This window comes from Cloeon dipterum, chromosome 2 (assembly GCF_949628265.1).
Source record: "Cloeon dipterum chromosome 2, ieCloDipt1.1, whole genome shotgun sequence".
Taxonomy (NCBI): domain Eukaryota; kingdom Metazoa; phylum Arthropoda; class Insecta; order Ephemeroptera; family Baetidae; genus Cloeon; species Cloeon dipterum.
The window spans coordinates 29,033,660-29,058,594 of NC_088787.1; the positions used below are offsets into that span (position 1 = coordinate 29,033,660).

The 24,935-nt window shown below is 41.4% G+C and overlaps 1 protein-coding gene across 2 annotated transcripts in view; it reads right to left on the bottom strand.

Moving 5' to 3' along the window:
- Nucleotides 1-24,935, bottom strand: part of LOC135935437 (lachesin-like) — a 176,396-nt gene that overhangs the window by 61,270 nt on the left and 90,191 nt on the right. For both annotated transcript variants that reach the window (XM_065477740.1, XM_065477739.1), the window contains exon 2: nucleotides 1,037-1,224. In XM_065477740.1, coding sequence (XP_065333812.1) covers nucleotides 1,037-1,224 — 188 coding nt within the window. The remainder of the gene's footprint in view (nucleotides 1-1,036; nucleotides 1,225-24,935) is intronic.

Here is a 24,935-nt window from a genome sequence, read left to right on the forward strand (position 1 = left end):
ATGAACATTACAAATGGTACTTTTCTGCTTTGCTCCAGTGTGTGTACACGCGGCGGGCAGGCAGGCAGCCGCGACTCGCTGTTGATGGTTGTAAAATAAAATATAGCCCTTCATTTGTTAGCTAGGCGCTGCAAGCCGATTGCGCTGAGCATTTGTTATAATCTCCTCGCCGCCGCGCAGCATCGATTTCGCTCTCTTTATTGTCATTTTCATCGCGTAATGATGTCGCAAAATGTTTATCAGCGTTAAATAACTGTGTGTGGCGGAATTGCATTCGCGATGAAGCCAAGATTCGACACGAATTTCATCATTCCGCTTCGCCACCCCGTTGCTTTGCAGTAAATCATGCAAAACACGGCATCATAGCCCCATTTACGGTTTATTATTTGCCACGTGTGATAAACGTTAATTAAACACCGCAGCTGTAAGCGATAGACTCTACTTTAATTAAATTTTGGAATTCAGCTCGTTTTGGATTAAAAATTTATGTAACTCAAACCACATAATAAATGGTCACACAATTCGCTCGAGAGGTTTTATAACGAACAAACTCAACGGTTAGACAACCACATCAAATTAGTTGCTATATAATAAAGCACAATTCCCCTTGTGAACTGAATCTAGAAACTTTTAATTGCAAATTCAAACCTTTCGTAATGCAAACAGTTTCATTGATACAATTCCATCAGATTTGGAATATAAGGAAGCGGAACTTAATTTGCCACTGCATGAAAATTTACTGAATATTCAATTCATTTTTTCTTAAAGTAGGAAAATTTTCAAAGTCGAAGCAAACAAATCTGGTTATTTTTTCTCGTTCTAGAGATTTTTTGATTATTTTAGATTTAACAATTTATTGGAAGAGTTTGTGTTCAGACTTCCACAGTTAAGTAATTTAAATTGAATATTCTAGAGGAAAAAATGCAACTTTTTCCATTTAGTTACTTTTTAAACAGCATAAAACAAACTAGAATAGCGTTTCCCGGCTTTGGGAGAATTCTGCCTGGAGGAATGGGGAGTAATTTTCAACACTCACAGTTTTGTTGCCGAGGTTCTTGACTTTGCAGTTGAGATAGGCGGTCTTGCCCAAAAGGGATGTCACGTTTTTGGAGGCAGCCTTGTCGAAATGCGGCAGTAGTCTGGATGCACCGCCGGCGTCGAGGGCATTGGCCAAGTTAGTGCTGCCGTCTTTGTGTTTGCTCGCGTCCCGCTGCAGAGTGTTGGCTGCAAACAGAAACGAACATGCAATAAGCACTTGGGTCGTGTTAGTGGCACAAGGAGAAAAACAATGCCGTCCGGTCCACCACTGGACGTGCATGCTAATGAGAACGAGATGTCATGTTCGTTCGATTTGTGCTGTGTCACCCCTTTTTACATTCGACACGATTAACCTTTGGCCCGGGAGGTATACTGAAAGAGCGATTCTTTTGCTAGCACGCGAAAATCAAGTTTGCACACCTTCGGACAGAAATGAGAATAAAAACAAAATGTCGGTCACGCTTCGGAAAAAGCCTCTAGTGTAGTGCCTTTTAGATCATGAGTGAAACTGAAACTATAAGGGCAAAAACAAAAATGGAGCCCAACAAACTCAAAGGCCTCTAAGAGAGCTGGTCAGCGTCGGTTTCTTTGTTTCGTTAGGGACCCTCGGTCCAATTTGCTTTCCCTTCCCTTGGCGTGCTGGCCGCTGAGCTAGAATCAGGTTTAGAAAGCAAAAAGGACTTTCAACCACGCATGTCGTAATAAAGTAGGGGTAAGAGCCTCTTATTTTAATTACTATCGGCCGTTGTCTGATCCGACTAAACATTTAGGTGCCCTCGACTGGTAATACCGTTTTTCCTCGCGATATCAGCAGGCATTTCCGCTGTTCAAGTGCTCTTTTGGCGAGGAGTGGGAGGAAAGGTCTGCTCTTAAGCGGTCTATATGAATACGAGGGAACGCAATTTATGCAGACTCAATGGATGCTTGACTCCACAAAAAATAAGTTCTAGTCTCACAGTTTCATTTTTCATTTTAATTAAGTACGTATGTAAAAAAGCGAATCTTTTTAATGCAGGACATAATAAAAAACATTTTTTCATTAATTCTGTGATTAAAAAAATCACTTGATTAATTTGTTAAGGTATTTTCACAGTTTCACAAGATCTACTTAGTTGATAATCTTTGGCCTTACAATCACTGGTATAAATAATTTTTTTATTTACAGTCCCTCAATCTTTCATTAAAGAAGGGGAGTGGTTGCAAACTGACAAGGGTATTGCTCACTGACACTTGTGATAGCGCATCTCTCTGCCGGATCACTCGTCTAAGTGGCTGTGAGTTCTCTTTATTATTCCAGCCGCCAATCACCTTGTTTCTCCATCAGAGGAGGCAACAACGTCATCTGACAAGGTGCGAGCAGATGGAAATTGGTTTCAAAGGCGGATAAAAAAAGCCTTCCTTGCGTGCTCCCTTGTTTACGCGTATTGATTGGCAGAAACATGCAGATGAGCGCATTTTGCGTATCGGAAAAGAGATTGATGGCGGGTGGTGCTTCTTCACCGAGTTTCCTGGCCATTTGTTAATTTTCCCTTGCGAAAGCTGGGCGTGCGTGCATTAAAAATTCAGGCTCAGAGCCAACACAGTTAGTTTGGGTAATATTGTGACTCAGCTAAAGATCGGAAACAATTCGAGCTCTCGCATTTTAGTCACTCGTTAGCTCTCAAACTGTGTTTATTGAGAAGATAAGATGAGAAATACCGTTTTTTGAAATTATAAGAAAACGTTTATGTTTGCCTATGTAAACAAAATAAATCCACGGGGATAGCTGTTAAAGAGGTAGTGTAAAAATAGAAAGAAAATAAAGTTTTTGGAAATCTAACATGAAAAAATTATAACATTAAAGATATGAAATTGTTTTATTTTGTGTGGTTGTATTTCATCCATTAAACTGAAAATTATCAAGTTTTACAAAGTTGAATCAAAATCTAACTTTTTTGCTATCATTTCAAATTTGCACTCCCACAATAGTCAAATTTCAATGCCAGAAGAAACCATGAACGTTGCAAAATGATTTTTTTTTTTACAAAAGCGTCTTCCCTATCGCCTGTGCTTCAAGGCGACAATTTCGGTGGACGCGCGGGCTGCATACCTGCTGTGCCCTGCAGGGGCCATCACCACTCGGCGGAGCGAATTCGCAGTGGGGGATCTGCTGCATGATGCAGTCGGCAAAATAAACACGCGCCACGCTTGCAAATTGAATTCGGGGCCGGATTCACGGCCGCATATACGTGAAAACTGGTTTTCTTTTGCGCCAGCTCAGAGCAACGAGATAAAATTGGCGGAAATAATAAATTGAGTTACCGCGTCTCGCGAAAAGTTTGGTCCGCCTAGCTATCTATCAGTCAATAAGAAGAAGAAGAAAGACGAATACGAAGGGAAAAACTGGCGCTGCCTAACGCACAAAAGACCGGGCGGATCGCGTGGCATTATTTTGCGGTGGAGCACCAAAAACATCCTGCCGAAAGATTGATTGTTTTTTTTTCGTTGCAACAACTCTCGCTTTACAGCCAGCTCCTCTCCATTCACCGCACCACTTTGTATTCCACCTAAGAGGAAAGCGAGCGTTTTTCCTCGCCGCGGCCCCGATCCGTGAGTAATGAGAGGCATTATTGTGCCATTTCTCTCGACGGCCGCCCCGCTGACGTCGACTGAGTTAAAATAGATTGACGGCAAATTGCAATCTCGTCGCGCGGCAGGTTGCTTCATAGAAAAAATGCGACACCATGCATTTTGGGGATGCAACCTCTGCTCCCTGGAGGAGGCAGATTGCGTCGCGAGCCGGCCCCTGCTCCTCCACTTTTTGCAGGGGGACAAAAGTAAACAACAATGAGATTTTGCCGTCGTTGCCGATGATGGAATAATGTATAAGATGGAGATTGCGAACGAAGGCTTTTGGGAGCGTGCGTTCGTGTAGCAGCTCAGGCGATAATCAATTTTCAGAACTTCTAGGCGGGGGAGAGGGGAAAAATTTGCAAGTGCCTGCTCAACGTTGATTACCTGAAAGAAATGAGGTAAGGTGTGTGAGTTTGTTGCCTGGCTGATTGCGAATGAAAAGAAAACGAAAGCTGAAAGCGCTCAACTGAAATGAAAGCAGGCGTCGGGCGTAATTACATGAAAATATTTTTCCTTCCACCTATAATCGCAGCTCAACAAAATGATAAATATTTTCTCACGAAATTTGGTTTCGCACAGCTCCCCAAGGGCAAAGAAAATTTGAGTGGATGAGTCAAAATATTACAAACAAATTTAGTAGCATCCCACAACCATTGCAGAGGTTGCTTTTGCGAGAGACTCTGAGTAAAGAGAAATCTTATGAATTTACCTATAGTGGGAAAATAAGTGACATACAAAATGTTTAATTCAAAACGAAATCATTGATAGCAAAAACAAGATCATCAAGGAAAACAAGATGGAATTTCGTCATAAAATCATCACTTTTTATTTTCATACTCGATTAAATATTTGCAATTAGTAATTATTTGAAGGTGTAATGAAATATTACCGAGTGAATTAAAACACCTATGATAAAAACGATGCGAAGAGGAAGAGTAAAATTAAAGAATGACAACTGAACAATTGACTGAATCCGGCTGTCACGCTGCATTCATAGTTCTGATTCATGTAATTTGCACATGAATGTGTAGCGGTACAGGAGCGCGCTCCTGTCCTTGTATTGTGAGCTAACAATTGTCAGTGGTTTGAATTATTTTGTAATTTTGCATTGTTTTTAACAGCAGAAAGATGATTTCAAAAATAAGAATTCAGTATTCACCCGTCAGCCACTCTGTGCTGGCGCGGGTCGTTGAACAGTTCATAACCCGATTCAAAGGGTTCTGGTGTTTGATTAGTGTCCGATCGGATTAACCATTTCAACAACAAAATTCTTAACAGATTTTATCGGTCTTCATCATTTAAACCTCGTCATTCCCAAAAATGTATTAATAGGAGTCCTTTGCAGTTGAACAAGCTCCAGCCGATAATCCTCCGGAATTGGCAGGGATTATGTATGTAGTGAAAAATAATCTTCATTCCTTAAAAAAATAGTTTAACTGTGCAAAATCAGAACTATTATTTTCATGCAAATTTCCAGAGATTTAGAAAAACAAGAATACGGCTCAATGCGAAGTCATTGCTTGCTACCAGGAAAATTCACTCTAGTTTTGTTACATGGAACAACCTAAAAGGAGTTATTCCTAGAAATTGAAACGACACGCTACTCAAGCTTCACCTGAGTGCAAACCAAGTAGACCTACGTCATTACATTATCTTAGCGGGAGAGAAAATAATACCCCTTGGACGTTGTTGTGTAGTTTCATTAGAATCAAGCTCCACTGCAAGGCTTTACTTTTAGGAGACCAGCCATGCATAAACCCTTAATTCAAAATATCACGGGCAGTAATTAAATTTCTCAAGGGGGCGACGACGCACCGGCGAGCGAGAGAAAGAAAAGGTGGAATGAAGCAGCCTGGAGAGTGCGGGAGGGAGAAAGAAGTGCAGAGAATAATTAAATCGCGACGTCAAGTGAAAGGGTCGGAATGACATTTTCATCACGAGAGGTGCGTGTCGGTATTGAGCGTCTCAAAAGAGAGACGACGAAAAAGACCCAACGAGGAGCCTTTGTGGTGCAGGAAGGAGAGAGAAAGAGAGAGAAAGAGAGAGAGAGAGAGAGAGAGAGAGAGAACTAACAGCTAAAACAAGTAGTACACTGGCGAACGCAACAAGAGAGAAGAACGGTGGTCGACCAGCAGCCGCGACTTGCGTAACAAAGCAGGAAAGAAGACCTGTGTGATCGTGTCAAATTGCCAACTTCGCGCTTGCTGCAACCACTCCAATTACAAAACTTTCTGGGTACGCAAAACCTTCAGCAAACATGTAATTATGGTGGTACAAACTTTCTGGCAAAAGGCGAGTTTGTGAGACGCGAGCTCGAAGATGTGGTCTTTATGCGAATTTGTTTTCGAGACATGAGCAATCAAAATTATTATTTTTTGCTTGGTCTTAAGTTTTGAAAGCGACTAAAGATGGTTTAAATTAATTTGTAGAGACTTAAAAATTCACTTTCTTTCCAAATAACTCACATAATAAAGGATGGAAACCTTGGCTTGGTTGAATGCTTGGAATTTTTGCAAGAGGAATTTCTATCGCAGGGAGATACGAATTGCGGGGCTGTCAATTTTGTTGCTCGTTTCTCTTTTCGTTTGCACTCATTGATGACAGATGAGTGCAGGCGGGCGTTTTCAACAATCGCTGATTCGAAATTCCATTCACCTTATACTGTGGGCTATGAATTTTGGTTTCTGGAGGTAAATTACTGCTGGTGAGGCTTGTGGGGTCGAACCAGCTGCTGTACAGAACGAGAGTGTGTGATATGAATCATATTGCAAATTTTTCAATTTGTTAGCCTTCCATGCCTATTTGTTCGCTTGTGGGCGTAGCCTTTGTAAAATCATATTTTAAAGTAAGTTCACCCCACCTGTTTTTCGTCCTTTATTCACATTCACTGTAATGATTGTTTGGCCAATTTATTTGTCATAAAAAGCATTTATTTTCAGTTATAATAAAAAGAAATCTCGTACAACAAATATAGAGCACATGGTTAATGCGTTTTTCAGTAAATTAATTATTTGCAGAAAATCATTATATTGTTTAATTTTATGTATTGGCGTGCAAGGATAAACAAGTATATAAAGACAAAAAGAGTCAAAAAGTAAATCCGTGGACGCGCGAACGAAATAGTTATTGAAAAAGGTTTCTTTTAAGTATTTACGAAAATAGGTGAAAATTGCCACTTTTCGTGTTTGTGTTTCATACCAAGGCAGTAAGAAGGAGTAGTTAAATTATCATACCTCTAATAATATGCATATGGTGTGAAAAAAATTAATCAAGAAGTTGCACAAATTTATGCTTAATTTAAAAATAGCACAGTTTTGCAATCCTAACGCTCAACGCTGGCATTAATTTAAAAACTAATTTTACACTCCATACCCTTTGCTTGTTCTCAGACTGATTAAATTCCTAACTTAATGACATATATGGCAGTTCGTTTATTCATTTTCCATATCAGATATCGTTCCTCTTAAAGTGATTTGCTCGTTGAGCAAACAAAGACGAGTGAGCTCTTCATTAAGCGTCGTTCCGGCGGCGGCAGAGTCAGGCAACCCACGCGGCACCGCGAATATCACCGACAAAAGTTGCACGCTTGAACTTTTGACCTTAAAAACGGCACGGCGCAAAGCCCGCCAGCCAACCAATGGCGCCATCGTTTACTGTGAGCGAGCAATAATTAGTCTCTCCAGGGTGACTGTTTTATTGTGCTCTCATCGGCGCTCATTTCGAAACGCTCAGCATCGAGATCGGATTCGTTTTGAATTGAATAAAAATAAAATAAAAACTGCATCCGCAGAGTGGGAATGGACAGCGGCGATGAGCTAGGAAACTCAGTTTGCAATTAGCAAACCAACTGAGGCGAAATGTGCTGTTTCGCAATCGCGCACGTGACTCGCGGCTTGAAATGGGTTTAATTGCAATCCAGCTATTACCTGCGCGCAGGAAAGAACTTTTACTGTGTTGGATTTGCCGATATAGCACAGCCATTTTTTTAGAGTGGAAAAGCATTCTTGGCCGCTGTGGAAGGAAGAGAGAGGATCATTAAAACGGGTAGCTTAGCTATCTCTTTCGCCATCAAAGCTTGCGCTGGTAAGGACGGTTTGCCTTGCAAATAAAAAGCTTATTTATGACTGAAGATTATGTGCATAAAAAAGAGTGCTGCATGGTAAGATGAAAGAAAAATAAAACAAGGATAATGTTCTCGACGAGCATTTCAATTTCATAATGCTGCTGTTATACATGAAAGATCCTGTGATTTGAGAGATGTTGCAGCGCCGCCTTCTTGAAAGATAAGAAGCCGCTTTACTTTTCTCAAGAATTTATCCCCAATAATTTATCTGTCACGTTGTTACCACGACTAGCAATCATGAAATTACTGCGTGAAATGTAATAAATCGATATCTGTCGGCTTACTTGCCGAGCCTAAAAGCTCGGCTGTCTTCTCGTTCATTCAGACGAGGAATGACGTCTAGTGAGGCCCAAATTGCCCTTGGAATTATCTACCGGTGGGCTCAGAAATTGTTGATAATAGTTTCTGCACTATGCCGGCGCTTGTCAAAACTCGATAATGCGACGTGCAATTGCGTCACACTCGACCTTTCACATTATTACGTGAGCATAGTAATAATAAATTCGAGCACCCCAACAGCAGGCACCTACGCGTGTGTTAGAGTGTCGGCCGATCGAATCTTCATTCAACACTTTGTACCGGCCGTTCATTCATTAATGAAATGCGCCGACCACCCTAGCACTGTGGTCGCCGTAGCTGCCGCGCGCAATTATTCAGCGGACGCACTCCGAGTTTCTGCTGCCGGCAATTTAGCGGTTTCCACAAAAGAGCTCATGTCGGCCGTCAAAAGCATCGGAAGGCACGCACGGACGTCATGCTTAGCCTATATTTGGAGCGATAGTTTGCAAATAGAGTTTTTCAGGGGGAAACTTTCAATGAACGAATGCTAGCTGATGGAAACAGCAGAAATTGGCCCAAAATAGACACTTCTGATGGACAAGTGATGTTGAATAAACACTGCTCGTAAAGTCCCTCCTCCAAAGTTAGAATAAATTCGATATACTTGAGTATGATTTTTGCTTGACTGCTGGATTGGATTTCCTCAGATGAACATGTTAAATTTGTATAATAAACTTCCGGAGCAGATTCGGGGCGAGCAGCAGTTAGACGAATACGAAAAGCAGTTAAAGATTTTTGTTTATGCTAACAAATTTTATACTTATGATGAATATCTCAATTTATTATTATTATTTATTTCATTAGACACCAACGGTGTACAACACAGAGTACATTATATAACGATATTATTTAACTGCAATTTCTTATATTTAGCAGCTTGAAAAAGGTAGTTGTATTATTTTTACAATTGAGGAAATGATATCTCAATTTAAGAGCACCAAATGTAGCAAAACACGCACACTCGCTTGCGACACAAACATAACGAAATGTTAACACTATGTTTCTTCTTTATTGTTATTAATTATTTTGTTGTTTAAGACTCATTTGTAAATGCGCGGACAGAAATGGAGAAGCTTCGATTTTTGTACCGCTGTGTAATACAAATAAAGGAAATTAAATTAAATAGAGCAACTATAATACTGTATAAGTCATGAAAGTGGACGAGATGGCGTCTAAAAGTAGTGCGCTACATTTCATTCAATTTGATATTTATCTAGATCTATATCTATAAAGTTGCAAATTTTAGACAGTTTCATCCGGAAAATAGAGTCAGAAAATGTTTTAGATGGATTCTTAGACGATTTAAACGTTGTTTAAAGCATCGCTTCTACCCCTAGGACATCCATATTTCAAACTTAAAATGTTTAATGCGCAAAAAATATCCTTTTTCATGAAGCTTAGTTTTCTTAGTGATTACTCTCCTTATTAGTGATAATCTATCGCACAAGAGGACCGACTAAACAAAGGATTGTTCAAATGGAGATGAATATGCTACAAATATCTATTTTTTTAATGAATCAACGTGTTGCATTTTCATTATCTGAATCTTCACTATCAAACAGTTATAACTGTTTTGGCATAATTCATTATATTCTTTGCAAACCATCGAACGTAGCAGTTTTGTATTTTAAGAATTTAAAACCGACGAAAGAAAATTGTGAGGAATATAATTGAATTCCATTAGAGATAAAATAATAAGCGAAATCCTTGGAGAGCAGCTATAGCTAATCTCATTTAGATGTATTTACTATTGTAGACGCTTTCAGAGTAAGTTTTGGTTGCTCTACTCAGATGCAAGTTAAACTGCTTGTTCCCATTACGATCGTAAGCTAAGAAAAACAGTTAAACCTTGAAAAAACATTTTTTGTAGCTGTTTTAATGAAGCAATCGTGTCTTAGAGAGTAGTTATATTTCTACACCACAGTATCAGATATCACTCAACGTGGATTATTTCCCACGAGATTCAAGTCATTACGCACCTAGTCTATGATGTATCATGGCAGCAAATCTGAAGAGAGGCAACCGCGAGCGGATCAGACGGCATCGTGGCCAATTAGCTAATACACGTTTTCATCAACAAGACGAAATAATGCTAACAGCAGCGTGAGAGCCCGTAATAAGATTGGCGATGCAAAAGCATCAGCATTAATTTCACTCGGCTTTCGATCTGCGCGTGCAGTTGCAAACTATACTTAAAGCAGCCACCTTGCTCGCTGTCAAGGGTTGCATCTGAAGCAATAAGCGCGCAACTAATCCAATTAACAGACAACGCTGAAAAGCAGGCCAAAGTATGGGCAAAGTTTACTCGCGTACGTCGCTCGCCTCAATTTGCAAATTGATGCAGAGCGCGTTAGAGCGGAGTGTGCGAGCAAACAACTCGTGCGGCGAGGCATCGTCCGACTTTTCCGCGCCTTTTGTTTCGTGCAACAGCGGGGCGCGGATGCGGAATTGGTAATTCGCGACTCCGCGAGAAGATTTCAAACTTTAACTAAGCAGCAAGCACAAAGCCTCACTATTGCACAATTACTCCTAATTCTATTATTAATTTTATAGAAACATGCTTATAATATAAACATTCCTTATGATGAAAATTAAAAATATTGCCGTAAAAGGAAGAATTAACGAAAATACAGTAACACAATAAAGTCTTCACATTGAAAACCTTATCTTAAACAAATCACTAGAATGACAGCAACTGCTGCATCGTATCGGGAAAGTTTGCTACAGTTGCTAGGACAGCAAAAGTTGTGGTCTTTGCTCAAGTAGTTGATTTTTGATATCTTTTCTTGCACGCCGAGTATAGCATCTCATAATAGCTCTGTGTTTGCAGAGGAGACCAGCAAAAGGGTGTTAGCAAGAATAACGAGGAAAACAGGAAGTGAATTAAAGCACTCGAATTAAGAGCGCCAGACTTAATAACACGCCGAAAGGTTAAAGTGGCTTTCAAGTAATTAAATTCGCAACAATTTCCGCGCTGCCGGCGCAACTTATTTTATTTTATGCACCACTTATCACGCCAGCAGCGCCATTTAAATGATGAGGAGCCGTTTGCCAGCAGCCGAGAGTGAGAGAGACCAAACAAACTGCCGCCCCTAGCTTCTTATTACACGCTAGGCAATAAATCTCCCGCGGACACAAAAAAACGCGACTAGTGCTTCTGCCTCTCTCTCTCTCTCTCTCTCTCTCTCTCTCTCTCTCTCTCTCTCTCTCTCTCTCTCTCTCTCTCTCTCTCTCTCTCTCTCTCTCTCTCGTGTCGCTGCGAAAACGCAGTGCGTGTGTTGCGAAAACAGCCTGGATGAAAAATTCAGAGCCTCTCTGATCGATTGCTTGCTATGGAGAGTGGAAAATAGTCGTTAATCGTTTGTATCCCTCTCTTTGGATCATTCACATCATTGGCCATAACTGCGAGGCACAAATTGTTTCTGTTTAAAAAATCGAGACTCCTATTCTATTTTATTATTTTGAATTTGAAAATGTAAGGATATTTGAATAATTTTTTGTAAGATATTTGGTGGCATTAAATTAAATTGTCATTTTGTTTTTACGCACGCAAGTGTCTTTTTTCTTATTTTATTAATTTTTCATAACATTTCCCCCATTTGCTGTGAAATTTGTATAAGGTGGTCAGTGAGCATTCAATATTTGGAAACAATTTTGGGGAAAATTTCCCATTTCTTTTCAGAAGCCCAGTTGCTGTTGCAGCATGGTGCGTCGATTTACAAAAATGGAAAGTCACCGGGTTGGTTGGCAAAGAATTGATTTTTCCGGCGAGAGACGGAGAGAGCTGGGCGAATGATGACGATGATGTGCCCACTAATAATCGGACTGCGTATAGTGAACGTGTACGTGTGGGCAGCGCCTATTGATTTTGCAGTTGTTGTAAGTAAGAACGAAGCATTCGGGTTGGGCCAAAAGGCTTTTTGGGCGCTCAAAAGGCTTTCGCTAACTGGCAAGGCGTCTCTTTTGCCCTTTTTCTGTCGAGCGTTCGTTTGATACACCATCAGACAGTTCGATTGTAGAGAGCTACTGCTTTCCTGGGGATGATTGAGTTTTTCTACACGGTCTGCGAAATGAGCGGTCGTTCCATTCTTTATCCGACACAAAAACTACACGCTGTCAGTGTTAAGTTTGCTGTGGCCAATGAAGTATATATTAGACAAGTTTGCCCTTGAGGTATGGAATTACCCTTGTTGGGAGGACGAAAAAACACAGCAGGCTTTTCGGCCACTCGCAAGTTTGCGAAACAAGTTCAGAAACGGCAACTCTTGCCGGTCGCAGAACATCAGACTTTTCGGGCACGCAATAGCTAGTTGCCAACTTAAATTAATTAATTAATCCTCGCAGCGCGCGGAATCTAGAGTAATTAATTAAATTTGTCTAGAAAGTTTGCAAATTGGCTTAAGAAATTTGTCAAGTGCAGGAAAGACGATCGGGCTAAAAATTATTTTCTAACCCGCGTTGACAGGAAGGCGAGCCGCCATTAATTAAAGGATGTTTGTTGTGGGAGACATGCAGGTATTCCAGCGAACTCCAACAACAACTACTTGCGGTCTCCTCGTCTGGGGCTTGGAGGGGTGCGAATAAATTTCGGGTGACGTGCTTGCGGGTTGCTCTCGCCGCTCCCGATAAATAATCTCCGCTCGTCCCGCCGAACATCAAAGGCGAAATTCACCGTGGCGTTTTTAAAGCGGCAGCGTCTTACAAAGGCTTTTCAGACGAGCCAGTGAGAGCTGCTTGATTTTGGGCTTGCGAGCCAAGACTTCCACACTAATTCTGTCTCGCGAGGCCGACATTTTTCTTTGTTATTGCCAATTAATTCTCCGCCTTCCCTCAAATAACACTCTGCGGAAGCATAAATATTTGTGGGGGACGTTCGACAAGCGGAACTCAAATCTCCTTGAGGGTAGTCTCATCATAAACTATCCAAGGGGCGGACGTGGTCTGCAAGAAGCACTTTCAAGCTCAATTGGATCCTAGATCATGGTGTGGCAGCTTGAAAGGTTTCGAATGAAACTTGCACCATTAAAACTAAGTTTAATAGCTTTAAATGTTTAGACGATTTGCTTTAGACTTTTCAATTATTTCCTTAAATTGATTGAACAGTTTTAAGATTAATCTATTTACTTAGGATTTCGCACCGTCTATAAATGATCAACATTTCAGTGAAAGAAAGTCGTAAAACCACAAGTCTGCACGCTTTCGTAATCGATTCAACAATGTCGTCAGCAGAGTCGACTAACAAATCGTTCGCACTTGGCGGTTCTGCACGCGGATAAAAGATAGTCCTTTGAAATCTCGAATTGAAAAGCATATCTTTGCGCAAACTCACTCAGTGAATGGCTTTTTTCTCTCTTACACTAACAAGAAGTCAACCCCAGGCCTCAACGGGCCGCCGCCACCGACACACAAGCCACACGCATGCAAACAAGCCATCTCGAGGTTCTCTTGTTGTCGGCGAGTCCCGCCCCTGGCCTGCGGAAGAGCGAAGTTAAAAACGGGCTTGTAATATCGTGGCCGTTGGGAAAGCGAGTGGATGGCCAGGGATTGTTGTTGTGGCGGCGGCGAGTGCGATAAGTCCGAACGGCAGCTGCAAAGAAGCCATCCAAGATTACACTTTCGTGCGAGAGCGTACATTGCATACTCTTGCTCTCGGTTTGTGTAATTCGAGCTTGAGGCTTCTTGCGGCCGGCAGTTGCAATTTCCAAAGGCAATGTTTACGAGTCCAACATAATCTTCGAATTATTTTATCTGTGCGGCAAACAACTGCTTCGCGTTCCGACTATTTTTATGTAGTGTACGGAAACGCCGATTCTAACTGGCTTCCTCGCCGCCTGCTTTGTGCTCAGATCATTGTCAACGAGCATTCCTCTCTACCCCGGTCTCACGAGCGAGTCCCTATAATTTTGATTGAGATCTTTTATCTCTAACTCGACACACTCGAGATGAAACACAACTGGCGCTGCTTGCGAGGGCAAAAAGAGTTAATCAAACTTTTATAAGCAGTGTTCTCCAAATTACAATGGTAATGTGAATGAAAGGGAAGAAAAGAGTTGGCTGAAGCATTAACTTTTTGCGCACACAATGCACGCGGAGAGCAAAAGTGCCAATTTTCTTTCATCTCCGCTGGCGTCGGCCCAAATCCATTTCGAAAATGCGATCCCTCGGCAGCGCCGTCAGCGTGCGGAACAAATCAAATTTCGCAAAATCGCGGGGCAGTGCGCCCGGAGCGCACTATTTGCTCTCCACGAGTGAGCAGCCGACTTGAATAAACACAAGCAAACTCTAAGATCATTCCGGGCCACGCCGCTTCGCCTTGAGTGGACTTGTAGACTTAGTGTATACAGCTAGTGCGCACGAGAAACAGTATTTTGGTCCGTATGTGTATGTACAACACTCAACGACATGCAGCACTTTCTCTCGAGAGTGTCAAGCTTTCAGCCCAACCCAAAATCAAACATGGCTGGGTGCGTAACACACTCTGATATCTTCAAAGCTTTCAGTTTCTCTTTAATATTCAGGATTAGTGAGTTTTATTTATTTCAGCGAACGAGTATTTCTAGGCAACTTGGATAGAAAGTTACGTTATAGGTGTCAAGTTTTTTTTAACAATGAATTGGTAGACTGAGCCAGATGATTATAAATTTGGAGGTCCATACTCTAAACATAATTACGCCTTTTCTTTTTTTCACTTAAATTTATTCCCGTATATATATTGAAATGTTTTTTTTTAATAATGGTAGAGATTATTCATAATTTCCGTAATTATGGTTCTTTAAATACATTCCATGTAGTTAAATGTTTTACAGAAGCTATCTCTATCCCTGACACCAATCTCTAGAAGGCTTTAACTAATAAAATTTGCCATGCAGCTCGGATAAAAGATTTTCTAAAGCATTCTCGGCCCTACATTTACTCGATTAGCATCGCTACCGCTTTTCCAACCGAGCTGAATTGAGTCGTCCAACACCGACAGCCCTCATAGTCAAAAGCTATCGGCGGTCATTCCAGACCAGGTGATGTGCATTCATTTCCTTGCTGAGCTGTTCAAACAGCTCTTGCCGAAGGGTTGCTATCTCAGTTTAAGCAGCACCTTCTTGACCATACACAGGGCTAAATCTCGTTTAGAGAGCGGATGCACAACGGGTCAACGCTCTCGTTTTCAGTTGCAGGAGCATCATTCAAAAAGGTCCGAGCTGAAAAGCGACTGCAGATGATTATTCGGCCCGCGCGTGTCCGTTAATTATTCAGCTTTAGCCGCACATCCCCGAGCTAATAATCGCCGTGTGCAGAGACCGACTCGCGGCCGCAGTTGTTTGCCGACGTCTCTGGTGTGCCGCTCGTGAATTATTGTTATCGTTCGGTCCGAAACGCAATTTCGTTCTCGGCTGCGTGTCCGAGTTTGCTGGGAAAGCACGATTATTCACGGTGCCGCTTCAGTTATGTTTCCGTTGAGGCTTTTAATTTGCGGTGGATTAGTTTTATCATCCAGCTGCTCGATTAAACTGCGGTCACGAGGCAGTTGATTCACTTTTCGACGGGGTCCGTTGAGGATTGTGGAAATTCGGCTGGCCTGAGCATCAAAGTCGATCGATCGGTTGCTCGTTTTTTGTTCATCAGTTATGTATTAGCATGGGTGCAATGCAGACCTTGACTATTCTAATCAACTGTATAGGATTTAGAACTTTATTCGTGTGTTATGGCTCAATTTTTCTCAATGATAACAAAATTAGCAGTGAAGTTGCAAATTGGGTAAGGAAAAGCGATGCGCTAAAATAATGGTAAAATTCAGTATTTAAAGATATAAACAAGCTTTTTGCTGAAAAATCTGTTTTCCTTTAATTAATTAAAGGTAAATAAATTATTTAATTACTGTTCAAATCTGCAGGAAAGCACATTCAATGACTGGAACACCTCTTCACCGGTATACATGATTTTCACACACAAAAAAATCAATATCTTTAGCATCTCAAGAAGATGGAATATTCTAGAATTTTATGGGAACTCTCAACATGGGCGTGTGATAGTGATGCCCATATATATACCAGCTCATGAAAAGTAGCCATGTATGTCGGAGCAAAGGCTTTATTGCAGCATTATCTGAGTTTGCCTCGTTATTTTCCTCTAATGACATCACCTCTGTTTGACAATTTTCGAGTAAAAAAGAGTTAAGAGTGGAAACACAAGGAGGCGCGCGTACGTGTATGTGTATACGTATAAAATCAAGGCTCACACACGCTGATGCTCGATGTAATTTCCGCAACAGCATTTTTTTCCTTTTTGGTCCCTTTCTTTCGGCTCGGTATAAAAAAATGAAGAGCGGGTGTGTGTGCGCTCTTTGATCTGGCGGAGTGGATATGGCGAAATGCGTAATCTGAGCAGGGAAAGAGAAAGATTTTCCATTTCGGAATCGAAGCAGCATTAGCACAATGGCTCGGTAGTAAAAGTGAATATACGGATCGAGCAAAAATGGTAATAGTGCTTTTTAAGATATCAAATCTGTGCTGCTTATTGCAGCACGTGTGGCTCCGAGGAATTCGTTCGCTCAACGTGCGGTCTCCTGCGGTCTTTTGCATTATGATTTGATATTCCATTAAAGCAGTACTCTGGCTCCGTGTTATATTATGTTCCTCGTGTATAACGTCTCCTTTCGTGCTCCACTTCGCTTGGGTAGTGACAAAAAATCGCACTCGCTTGGTCTTCTCCGGCCTGCGTACAAGAAGATAACGTTAGCACCTGCTCGGTCCGCGGACCGTCTCGAGGCACACGCGGCCTAACAGAAAATTTGCTGTAACGAACCGTAAACTGCGAGTAAAACGGGTAAAAAGTAAGAGACGAGTGATTTCCTCTTGAATTATTCAGCCGATCGAAATGTGTTCTCATGAACTTAGGCAATAACTGTTAAATGAATCACCGGAAATTACTCACTTTCTGAAACTGATTTTCCGCTCCAAAGTTTTAATCCTCTTACCAGCTTATGTAAAAAGGTCCTCTTGACAGGTAAAATCAAGTGATAGTAATTCTAGATGCTATGATGGAGTGACAAATCACATTTCAGCTGCATTATCATCAATTTCTTTATTATCATTTTATTCTTTGAACGCTATAAGTAAAAACTATATATTTATTAGTTTACTCCATCTTACCAGAGAGACCTTAAATTAAAAACTTTTTGAATTCAAAACACTCGTGTTATTGTCACGTTTCAAGCACGTTTGAATGTGATATTTTCTCTTAAATTTAAATTTAAAAAAGTGCCAAAATATCATCAAAATGTTAGCCTCTTTCTTTCGTTTTATTCCATTTTAAACTTAAAAGATATGAAAATGTGGGAGACGGAGTGATTTCACAAAATGTACATTATAATGAGCATGCGCAGAATCCATTTTTGATTTCCTAATGTCGTTCGCAGAATTATAATTGAAACGGTGAAATGTTGTTTTCACGTAGCGTCTTTTCAAACAGAGGCAGACGGATTTAATTACAGACTCGGTAACGCTGGCGTGAGACGAATGGAGTGCAAAAAGCACCAGGCGGTGATTTTCAATGCGGCGTTGAAAATCAATGCTCGCGTCTCTCGCTTACGCAGAATCGCGGTGAAAAGAGCTCGGAAGGAAGAGAGGGCTAATTTTTGTGACGTTTGGTCCTTCATGAATATTGCAATGCCTCATGATTGATTGCTAGAGTGATGGTGACAAATTTGTCAAAAATGGAAATAGATTTGATCCGCGATGACGAGAAAGCGTTTTGCCCACAGGAATGCTTCCCTATCACTATTAATCACAATGCAAAATATAAAGGTTTGGTTGAAACTTATTTATAAAGTGTGATTTTGAATTTTACTAGTCTGGGCCCGTGTTGGCTTTGTCCTAAGGGAAGGGTCTTAGCTAACATATGTTTGCCTGAAGTTTACCCATTCTCACATGCTTTTGATTTTTGTTTTGACTGAGATATATTAATGTATTTATGACTCATTGTGAGAATAAACAAAGAAACATACAACAAATAAGTAATTTTTATAAATTTTCAATGCCAAGTTCATTCAATTTGTCATCGGACTTAACAATTCAGTCAAACTAATTGGATCTCTTTGATCAGCGTTTTGAATACCAAAAAAGGAAACCTCCAGATATTTTAAACAGCAAGGCTTTTTGAAAACTCCCTTGGCAAGCCAGTTTTTGTTCTGTACGTTTTTGGTAAATAGCCTGCTTTGTGTGAACCTGGAAATTCATCAAACGTTTCCCCTTTGAAAGCACGAGGGCCTGTGTCTTTTCCCAGACTCGCTAATGGAGGCAGCATTTTTTCCCGCGTGCGCCATCCATATGCGGGAAAGAGTTCAGCAGGGAGATAACTTGCGTGCATAGTCTCTTTCTTCCATTTCCACCTCGGTTTCTTTGCACAAGAGTTAAAAGTGAATTATCTGCTCGATCGTCCCTTTGTTCGCACCCGACGAAAGCCTTATGACAGAAATAGTCGGTCGGCGCACGTGACACAATTACACGCTCGCTTTTGACACTTTAGCGGATAAAGTCGACACTTTTTCTCAATGAGCGCAACTAACTTTTGCGGCGGAGAACAATGCAGAGCGAGCGTAAAACTGCCTTTGATGACGGTGCAACGATTGGATTAGACTCTATTAAAGTGCATTTACGGCTCCATTACCAAGTGAGAAGCAGAAACCTGGGCACTTTGGCGGTGAGAATGGGAATTACACTGCTGCAGCACGAGCATCGGAAAGAGTTGCAAGAGGAAAAATCGTGTCAAAGCAGAGAGCAGAGGAGGCTTATTCACGTTGCATGTGAGTGCAGTTACATTAAGACGTGACCTTGTTTTGCATGAAAATTAACCGTCCCTTCGCTTGGAAATACGGTTGACGTGCTCGCATTTCACTCTCATGCTACTTCTCTACGTAGCGTGACAGTTCTTTGATAAATAGTTGCAAAAGGAGAACGCGCATATAGATGAGGACACTTTCGAGCAGTGCAGAAGTGAGTTAGCTTGCTTTTTTAATTGCAGAGTCCAGGCATTAGCATTAGCAGCCGTGGAAATTGGCTGGCTAACGCGGCAGTGGAAAAAGCTTGCGATTCGTCATCCTAATGAATGTCCCAGCACTCGCTCCAGCGCAATGTCACTTCCAGGGCCAAGCCTGCGCGCGTTCTCTCACGAGTGAGTTTGAAAGCAATAAAGCTCTCAAACTTGGAAAGCACGCCCCGACGGGACGAATTGAAATGCTCGGCAAAATATAATGAAAGATCATGAATTCATTACAACACAATTCGTCTCCCAGGCCGCATGTCGTCATCTCACCATGTGAACGCGCGTGAGCGAGCGAACCAACTTTTGCGAAAGACATCCATCTCCAACCGAGCGTCGCAAAAACCAAGCTCCTGTAGGCCAACTTCTTTGGTGGCAATTTGGCACCGTCTCTCTATTTCCTTTAGGCCTTTTGTTCAAGTGGCTCAGAGAAGCCATCTGCCATGGAAATTCCAAATATTGCATTGCATCCTCGCAATCCGGAAAGCGAAGCTTGGCAAAATTTAAATTACGACTCATGTGTTGCGGTGAACAGTATACTTAGCCCATACGAACTTCAGCTCCTGCCCCCTAGTCAAAAGCACATACCTGCAACAGAAATAACAGAAATGCAGTTAGTATAGTTTAAAGAAACATACCAAATCAAAAGAGTTTCCCTGACGTGTACCGACATTGCAATGCTTGAATTATAACAGGTAAAAATAGAGGGCAGAAATTTTTTTTACTAGACATGAAAATATCCGATAGCGTTGTGGACGAAATTATTAGTAAGGAATTAAAGTGCACCTATATTTCGAAGAATTAGTTTGGTTTAGCATTATTGTCAAGATATTCTGAAAACCTAACCATTTTTTTAATTGATCAGAACATATTTGCATGCAGAATCAGATTTTTGTCATCCAATGCACTGCTGCCGTTTGCGCATAGGTTTTGCATATGTGTAGGCCCATGCCTGAACTCATATACTTAATTTAAGCGCACGGTTCTTTTTGGCCATAAAATTGGTAGCTATGCAAACGGAAAATTATGAAATTGAAATAAAATGTCACTCGATATTTTAGGCATAATTTGCCTCAGCCAAAGACAGTTTGAGTATTTGTCATCTGACCTCAAAGTTCACCTGTGGCAAAAATTTTAAAGTGTCTTAGTATAGGCCTTGTTCGGCTCGGCTATCTCTTGATTGCCGACGTTTTAGCGACCTGATTGCTTTTTCAAGTGCCTTTTCCCTCTTTGTTATGTATAATATGGTGTTAGAGGAATAAATAAATTAAAAAAAAATTTGGGTCCCATACATGCATCATCATTGGAAATTCTATTTTCGGGATGATCCCTTGTCCCAATTAATAGTGCTCTTTCAGAGCTCGTAGTTGAAAATTAAAATATTGTTTCCCGCAGGGGGTATATCTTACCTTTACCATTCAATGAAAGAAATTGAATTGCTCAATGGAAAAGGATAATGTATACCTAGTCAATAACCACAATAACAAATTGATTGAAAAAACTAGGTACTTCTGCATTATTGTGAAAAAGTACAGAGCTATTCGGTGCAATGACGTCAGCGGTATTGAACTGTTCTGATTGGCTTCCATGTCTGGTGTCTTTTTGCTTGCGTCTTTCACAAAAAAAATCCGTTCATAAACTTGCATTTGGGAAAGGCGATCAACGTTTAAACTTTTTAGTTCATCAAACAGGCAATTTTTACTTCCTGCTCCCTTAAATGCTTTAAACATGCAAACATTATATTTGCAAGCAGCTGCCGACATCGGTCGAGCGCTGGTGCCAAAGCCATACATTTGCAGAACGACTTTGGCGCTGCTGCTGGGTGTGACGGGTGTTTTGAACGACACGGTCATATCAAACGCACGGGCCCCGAGAGAACGAGAGAGCTGGTGCGAAAGCCAAACCCGCAGAGACGATCCCGGCTTCGCCTGGCAAAAATCGGTCCGGGGCTCCTTCAAAGGGGTGGCTGGATTTACGGCGGCCCGATATTATTTGCCAATGGCTGCCACTGAGAATTATGGGCTCCAGAACACGCTGGGGGTCAGCCCCACCGAATTTTCGTCATTTGAATGCGCCAAATGGCTGCCGGCGCCGGCCGATGGAGCTTGAAATTGGCCCCGTGGCATGCACATGAGTTATCTTCCCCCGCCAGCACCACCCACTCGCGCAAAAAGATCATCCGCAAATATCTGCGGTACATGATTAACCGCAGAACAAACCGAGTCTAGCCCCCAAAGTATCATCCGTATCATCGTTCATTATCCATTCATCACTTGCCATATCTTTTTGGCACTATCATTTTATGCATACATTACGTTTGACCTGATTTATCTTTCAACGGGAAAATGACGCAATTCAAAGAGGTAAAAAATTGTCTGCCTTTAAATAACTTTTTTAGACTGACTGATTTATCTGATGAGTTGTGTCCGTCGCCTCGCCTTGAGATTGAGTTCGGCGAAAACAGGCTTGTGCGTAAAGTGTATTTCATGAAAAAATCAGTCGATATTGATACAAATAATAGCCAATAACAAACGAAGAATGGTGATATTATTCCCTACTACAGTGAAAATTAGCATAATTTTGGACAATTGTCGCTGGAAAGTGTGTTTTTTTAATTGTTGCTTTGCATTATCGAATTTCGCGCCCACTGGATCACAAAATTTTTCGTAATCTTTCCGTCGAGATATCCTTCTTCACAACTCGATTATTTTCCTTGCCCCCTGATAGGCACTCATTCATTCGTTTTCAGGAAATCCTGACGTTTGATCGCTGTCGTGAATACTTTTGAAATCATTTACAACGTGATTCATTTATCTCATGTTTATATACGAGAATGAACATAAAACCAGATTTCCTGTTTCTATCATTCAAAGCTGTGTTGTTTCGACCAAATATAGGTCAAACGCAATCCGGCCAATCAGTCTAAAGCTTATCGCAAGTTTCATTGCGTTGAAAATTCCCACAAACTCACTTTTCCACTTCATTGAAATGGAGCAAATTATAGAACGAATACGTCATTAACAGAGTGCGCAACTTCCTAATCAGAAATTATTCGCCATACTGATCCCGCAGCTGCAAATATTGATGAAACTGGATAGAAACGTCGCAAACAATGTCCCCGGACGCTAATGAATGCAATAATAATTCATCGCCCGCGGTAGGCTGCCGCACTGTTTGGCAACACACCTAACTGAGAAATAATGCATGCTAAAAGCTTTGATGTTCTCCGGTGGCTGATTTTTTATCATCACCATTTCGCTCTCTCTCTCTCTCTCTTCAGCCACAATGGCCGCCGAAGCGCGCGGCTGGCTGCACCATTACAACACACACACTCACCACTCTGCAGCTGATGCATGTTATTCTCTGTTCTGTGTGCACAAATTTTATCTGCATGATAATAAATAAAACGAGCGGCGGCCGTAAATTCGCCGGCGTGCAGTCATGCAACAAGCTGAATTTATTCACAATGCAATTTTGCAATTCCGCCGTCGGCACCTGGGGATGTGAAAAAGGCTGTTAAAGCCTTTTGTCAGATTAACAGTCGCTAATATAATGCTAAACCGCCACCTTTTGTTTGACACCGGTTTGACAATTCACTTTTATAACTGGCACATAAAGCCACATTAGCTTAGCTTTGAGCACAATCCTGCACGTTCCGCCTTTTAGTTTGAAGGTTACTGTGCAAAAACAGAAAATACATTACTCGATGATGTTGAACAGTGCAGTTGATGGATTTCAGCTATGAAACATTCGAAGCACTGAAGTGAGAATAACGACAGTTGAATGAGAGTATGTGGCGAAATTGCCAATTTGTCACACCCCTTTTCATCGCCGCGCATAAATGTGGGTCAGCCGTCGCAAGTGCAGCACCGAGTTGAGACCAAGGCAAAAAGTTGTTTCATTTATCTTTCTCGGGTGGCGAAAAACGCCGCTGGGTTATTGATTCGGTGCTGGCGCTTTTTCATTTCTTGAAAGCCAAATAAATTAGGGGTGGGGGTGGAAGTTTGGCTGCGCTCTTGCAAATAGAGAGAATCGCATAACTTTTTATTAGTTTACATCTATCCTGAGCCAGGAAAAAAACCATACGGAGCAGAGGAGAGAGGAGAAAATCCGTTCTGCCATAACTTATTACGAGTCGATTTGGTGCACAAAAAAGACCTGGGGTTTCTCTTGGTTAGGCGAACGGTCGGCAAGGGAATTGTTGGCTGATTTGCTGCGGCTTCTATCGAAAGACGTTTTGTCTAATTAAAGAGCCAGCCGTAGAATATCCGTGAAAAGGTCGGTTATCTGTTCATATTAGTCTTTAATTCGGCGAAATTCAGCTGAACCCTCGTGTGTGCCTGCTGGGATGCACGATTGCACGGTATTCGCCAGCATGCCCAAAATCTATTTTAATTCTCTGCAGAGGCCATGTAATGCATCGAATAGCCTTATGAATAACCACGCTTATTGGATATAATGGCAGTCGAAAGAACCTCTTTTTTGCCAAAATATGGCTTTTATGTTCCTCCAACCCAACATTTTAGTCTGATAATGTATTGAGAATCAGATTAGATAAACCAATTTGCAAAAATGCCTTTTGAAACCCTCTATTCATTAAATATATACGTACTTTGCTCATAAAAATATTTTCAAAACAACAATAATGAATTATAAATTTACTTCGCTCATAATTGTTTTTATTTGTCCTTGTGGAAATTACACGAGTATTAATAAACAACATTGTTATCTCTGTGTGCACGAAATAACCAAATAAATAGCTGGGAAAATTCCTCAGTGGCAATAATTAAATATAATTTTCTAGAGATTTAATTTCGGTCCATTTCACGCTATTATTTCCGACATCACCATTATATTTAAAATAAATTTTTAGCCAAAAAAGAATATCCAGAGCATCCGTGCAACGATCACCTCACTTACCCTCCCGCCACCACCCACTTCGCTCGTTAACAGCCCCAGTTTACTGGGGAATCGTCACTTTTCATAAAATTTAATCTACTGACCACATAATCCACGGTCCCCATTTCGCCAACATGTTTCTTGCTTGTATTAATTTGTAAAAGAGGAAATTATATTATTTCGTATCTGAGAAATGAGCCTGTTTTAGAGAAGGCTGGGTTTATCTCATGATTCCATGATTCCAAACGATGTGGGTGATAAGGTTTGGAAAGTTGTAAAAAGCCCCCTGAATGGGTCAAAGTACACAATATTATAATCATAAACATTGAGCACCGCGCGGCAACACTTCTCGGCCTCAATGACGCCTATAGAGGCAGCTGGGCGTAAGAGTAATTAAATCCTTCCTGGTTGCGATTTACGACTTTCCGAACGAAGCTGCTCTTTTTTCCCGGCCCGTGTTGCAAACTTGTTTGGCGTGTGTGACGCGAGCAGGGAGCATAATGGGAGCAACGCGTGGGCTTTGAAAGGTAGGCAGCCCGCAGGGTATTTATGCTCGACAAAAAGCCTAGCCGAGCAAGCGAGCGCGCAGAGCAAACTTTGCTTTCGAATTACTCGCGGCGGACGAATGATCTTTTTAATATTGCCGCCAACTAAGCCAACCGGTTGAGTCGTAAACCGAAACAGCAAGAGGGAAGGAAGAAAGTGTGTGGCGTGTGTGTGTGTGTGTATATGTGCGCTCTCGCGAGCTGGCAAAGTTTGCCTCTATTGATTACGGGAACGGTGAGAGATATATTGTAGTTGGCGTTCTGCCTGAGATCGCAAAAGTTGAAACGGAACTTTTGAGTGAGCTTTCAGGATCAGCCGTCTAACGGCTTGTTTTTTATGTGGCAAA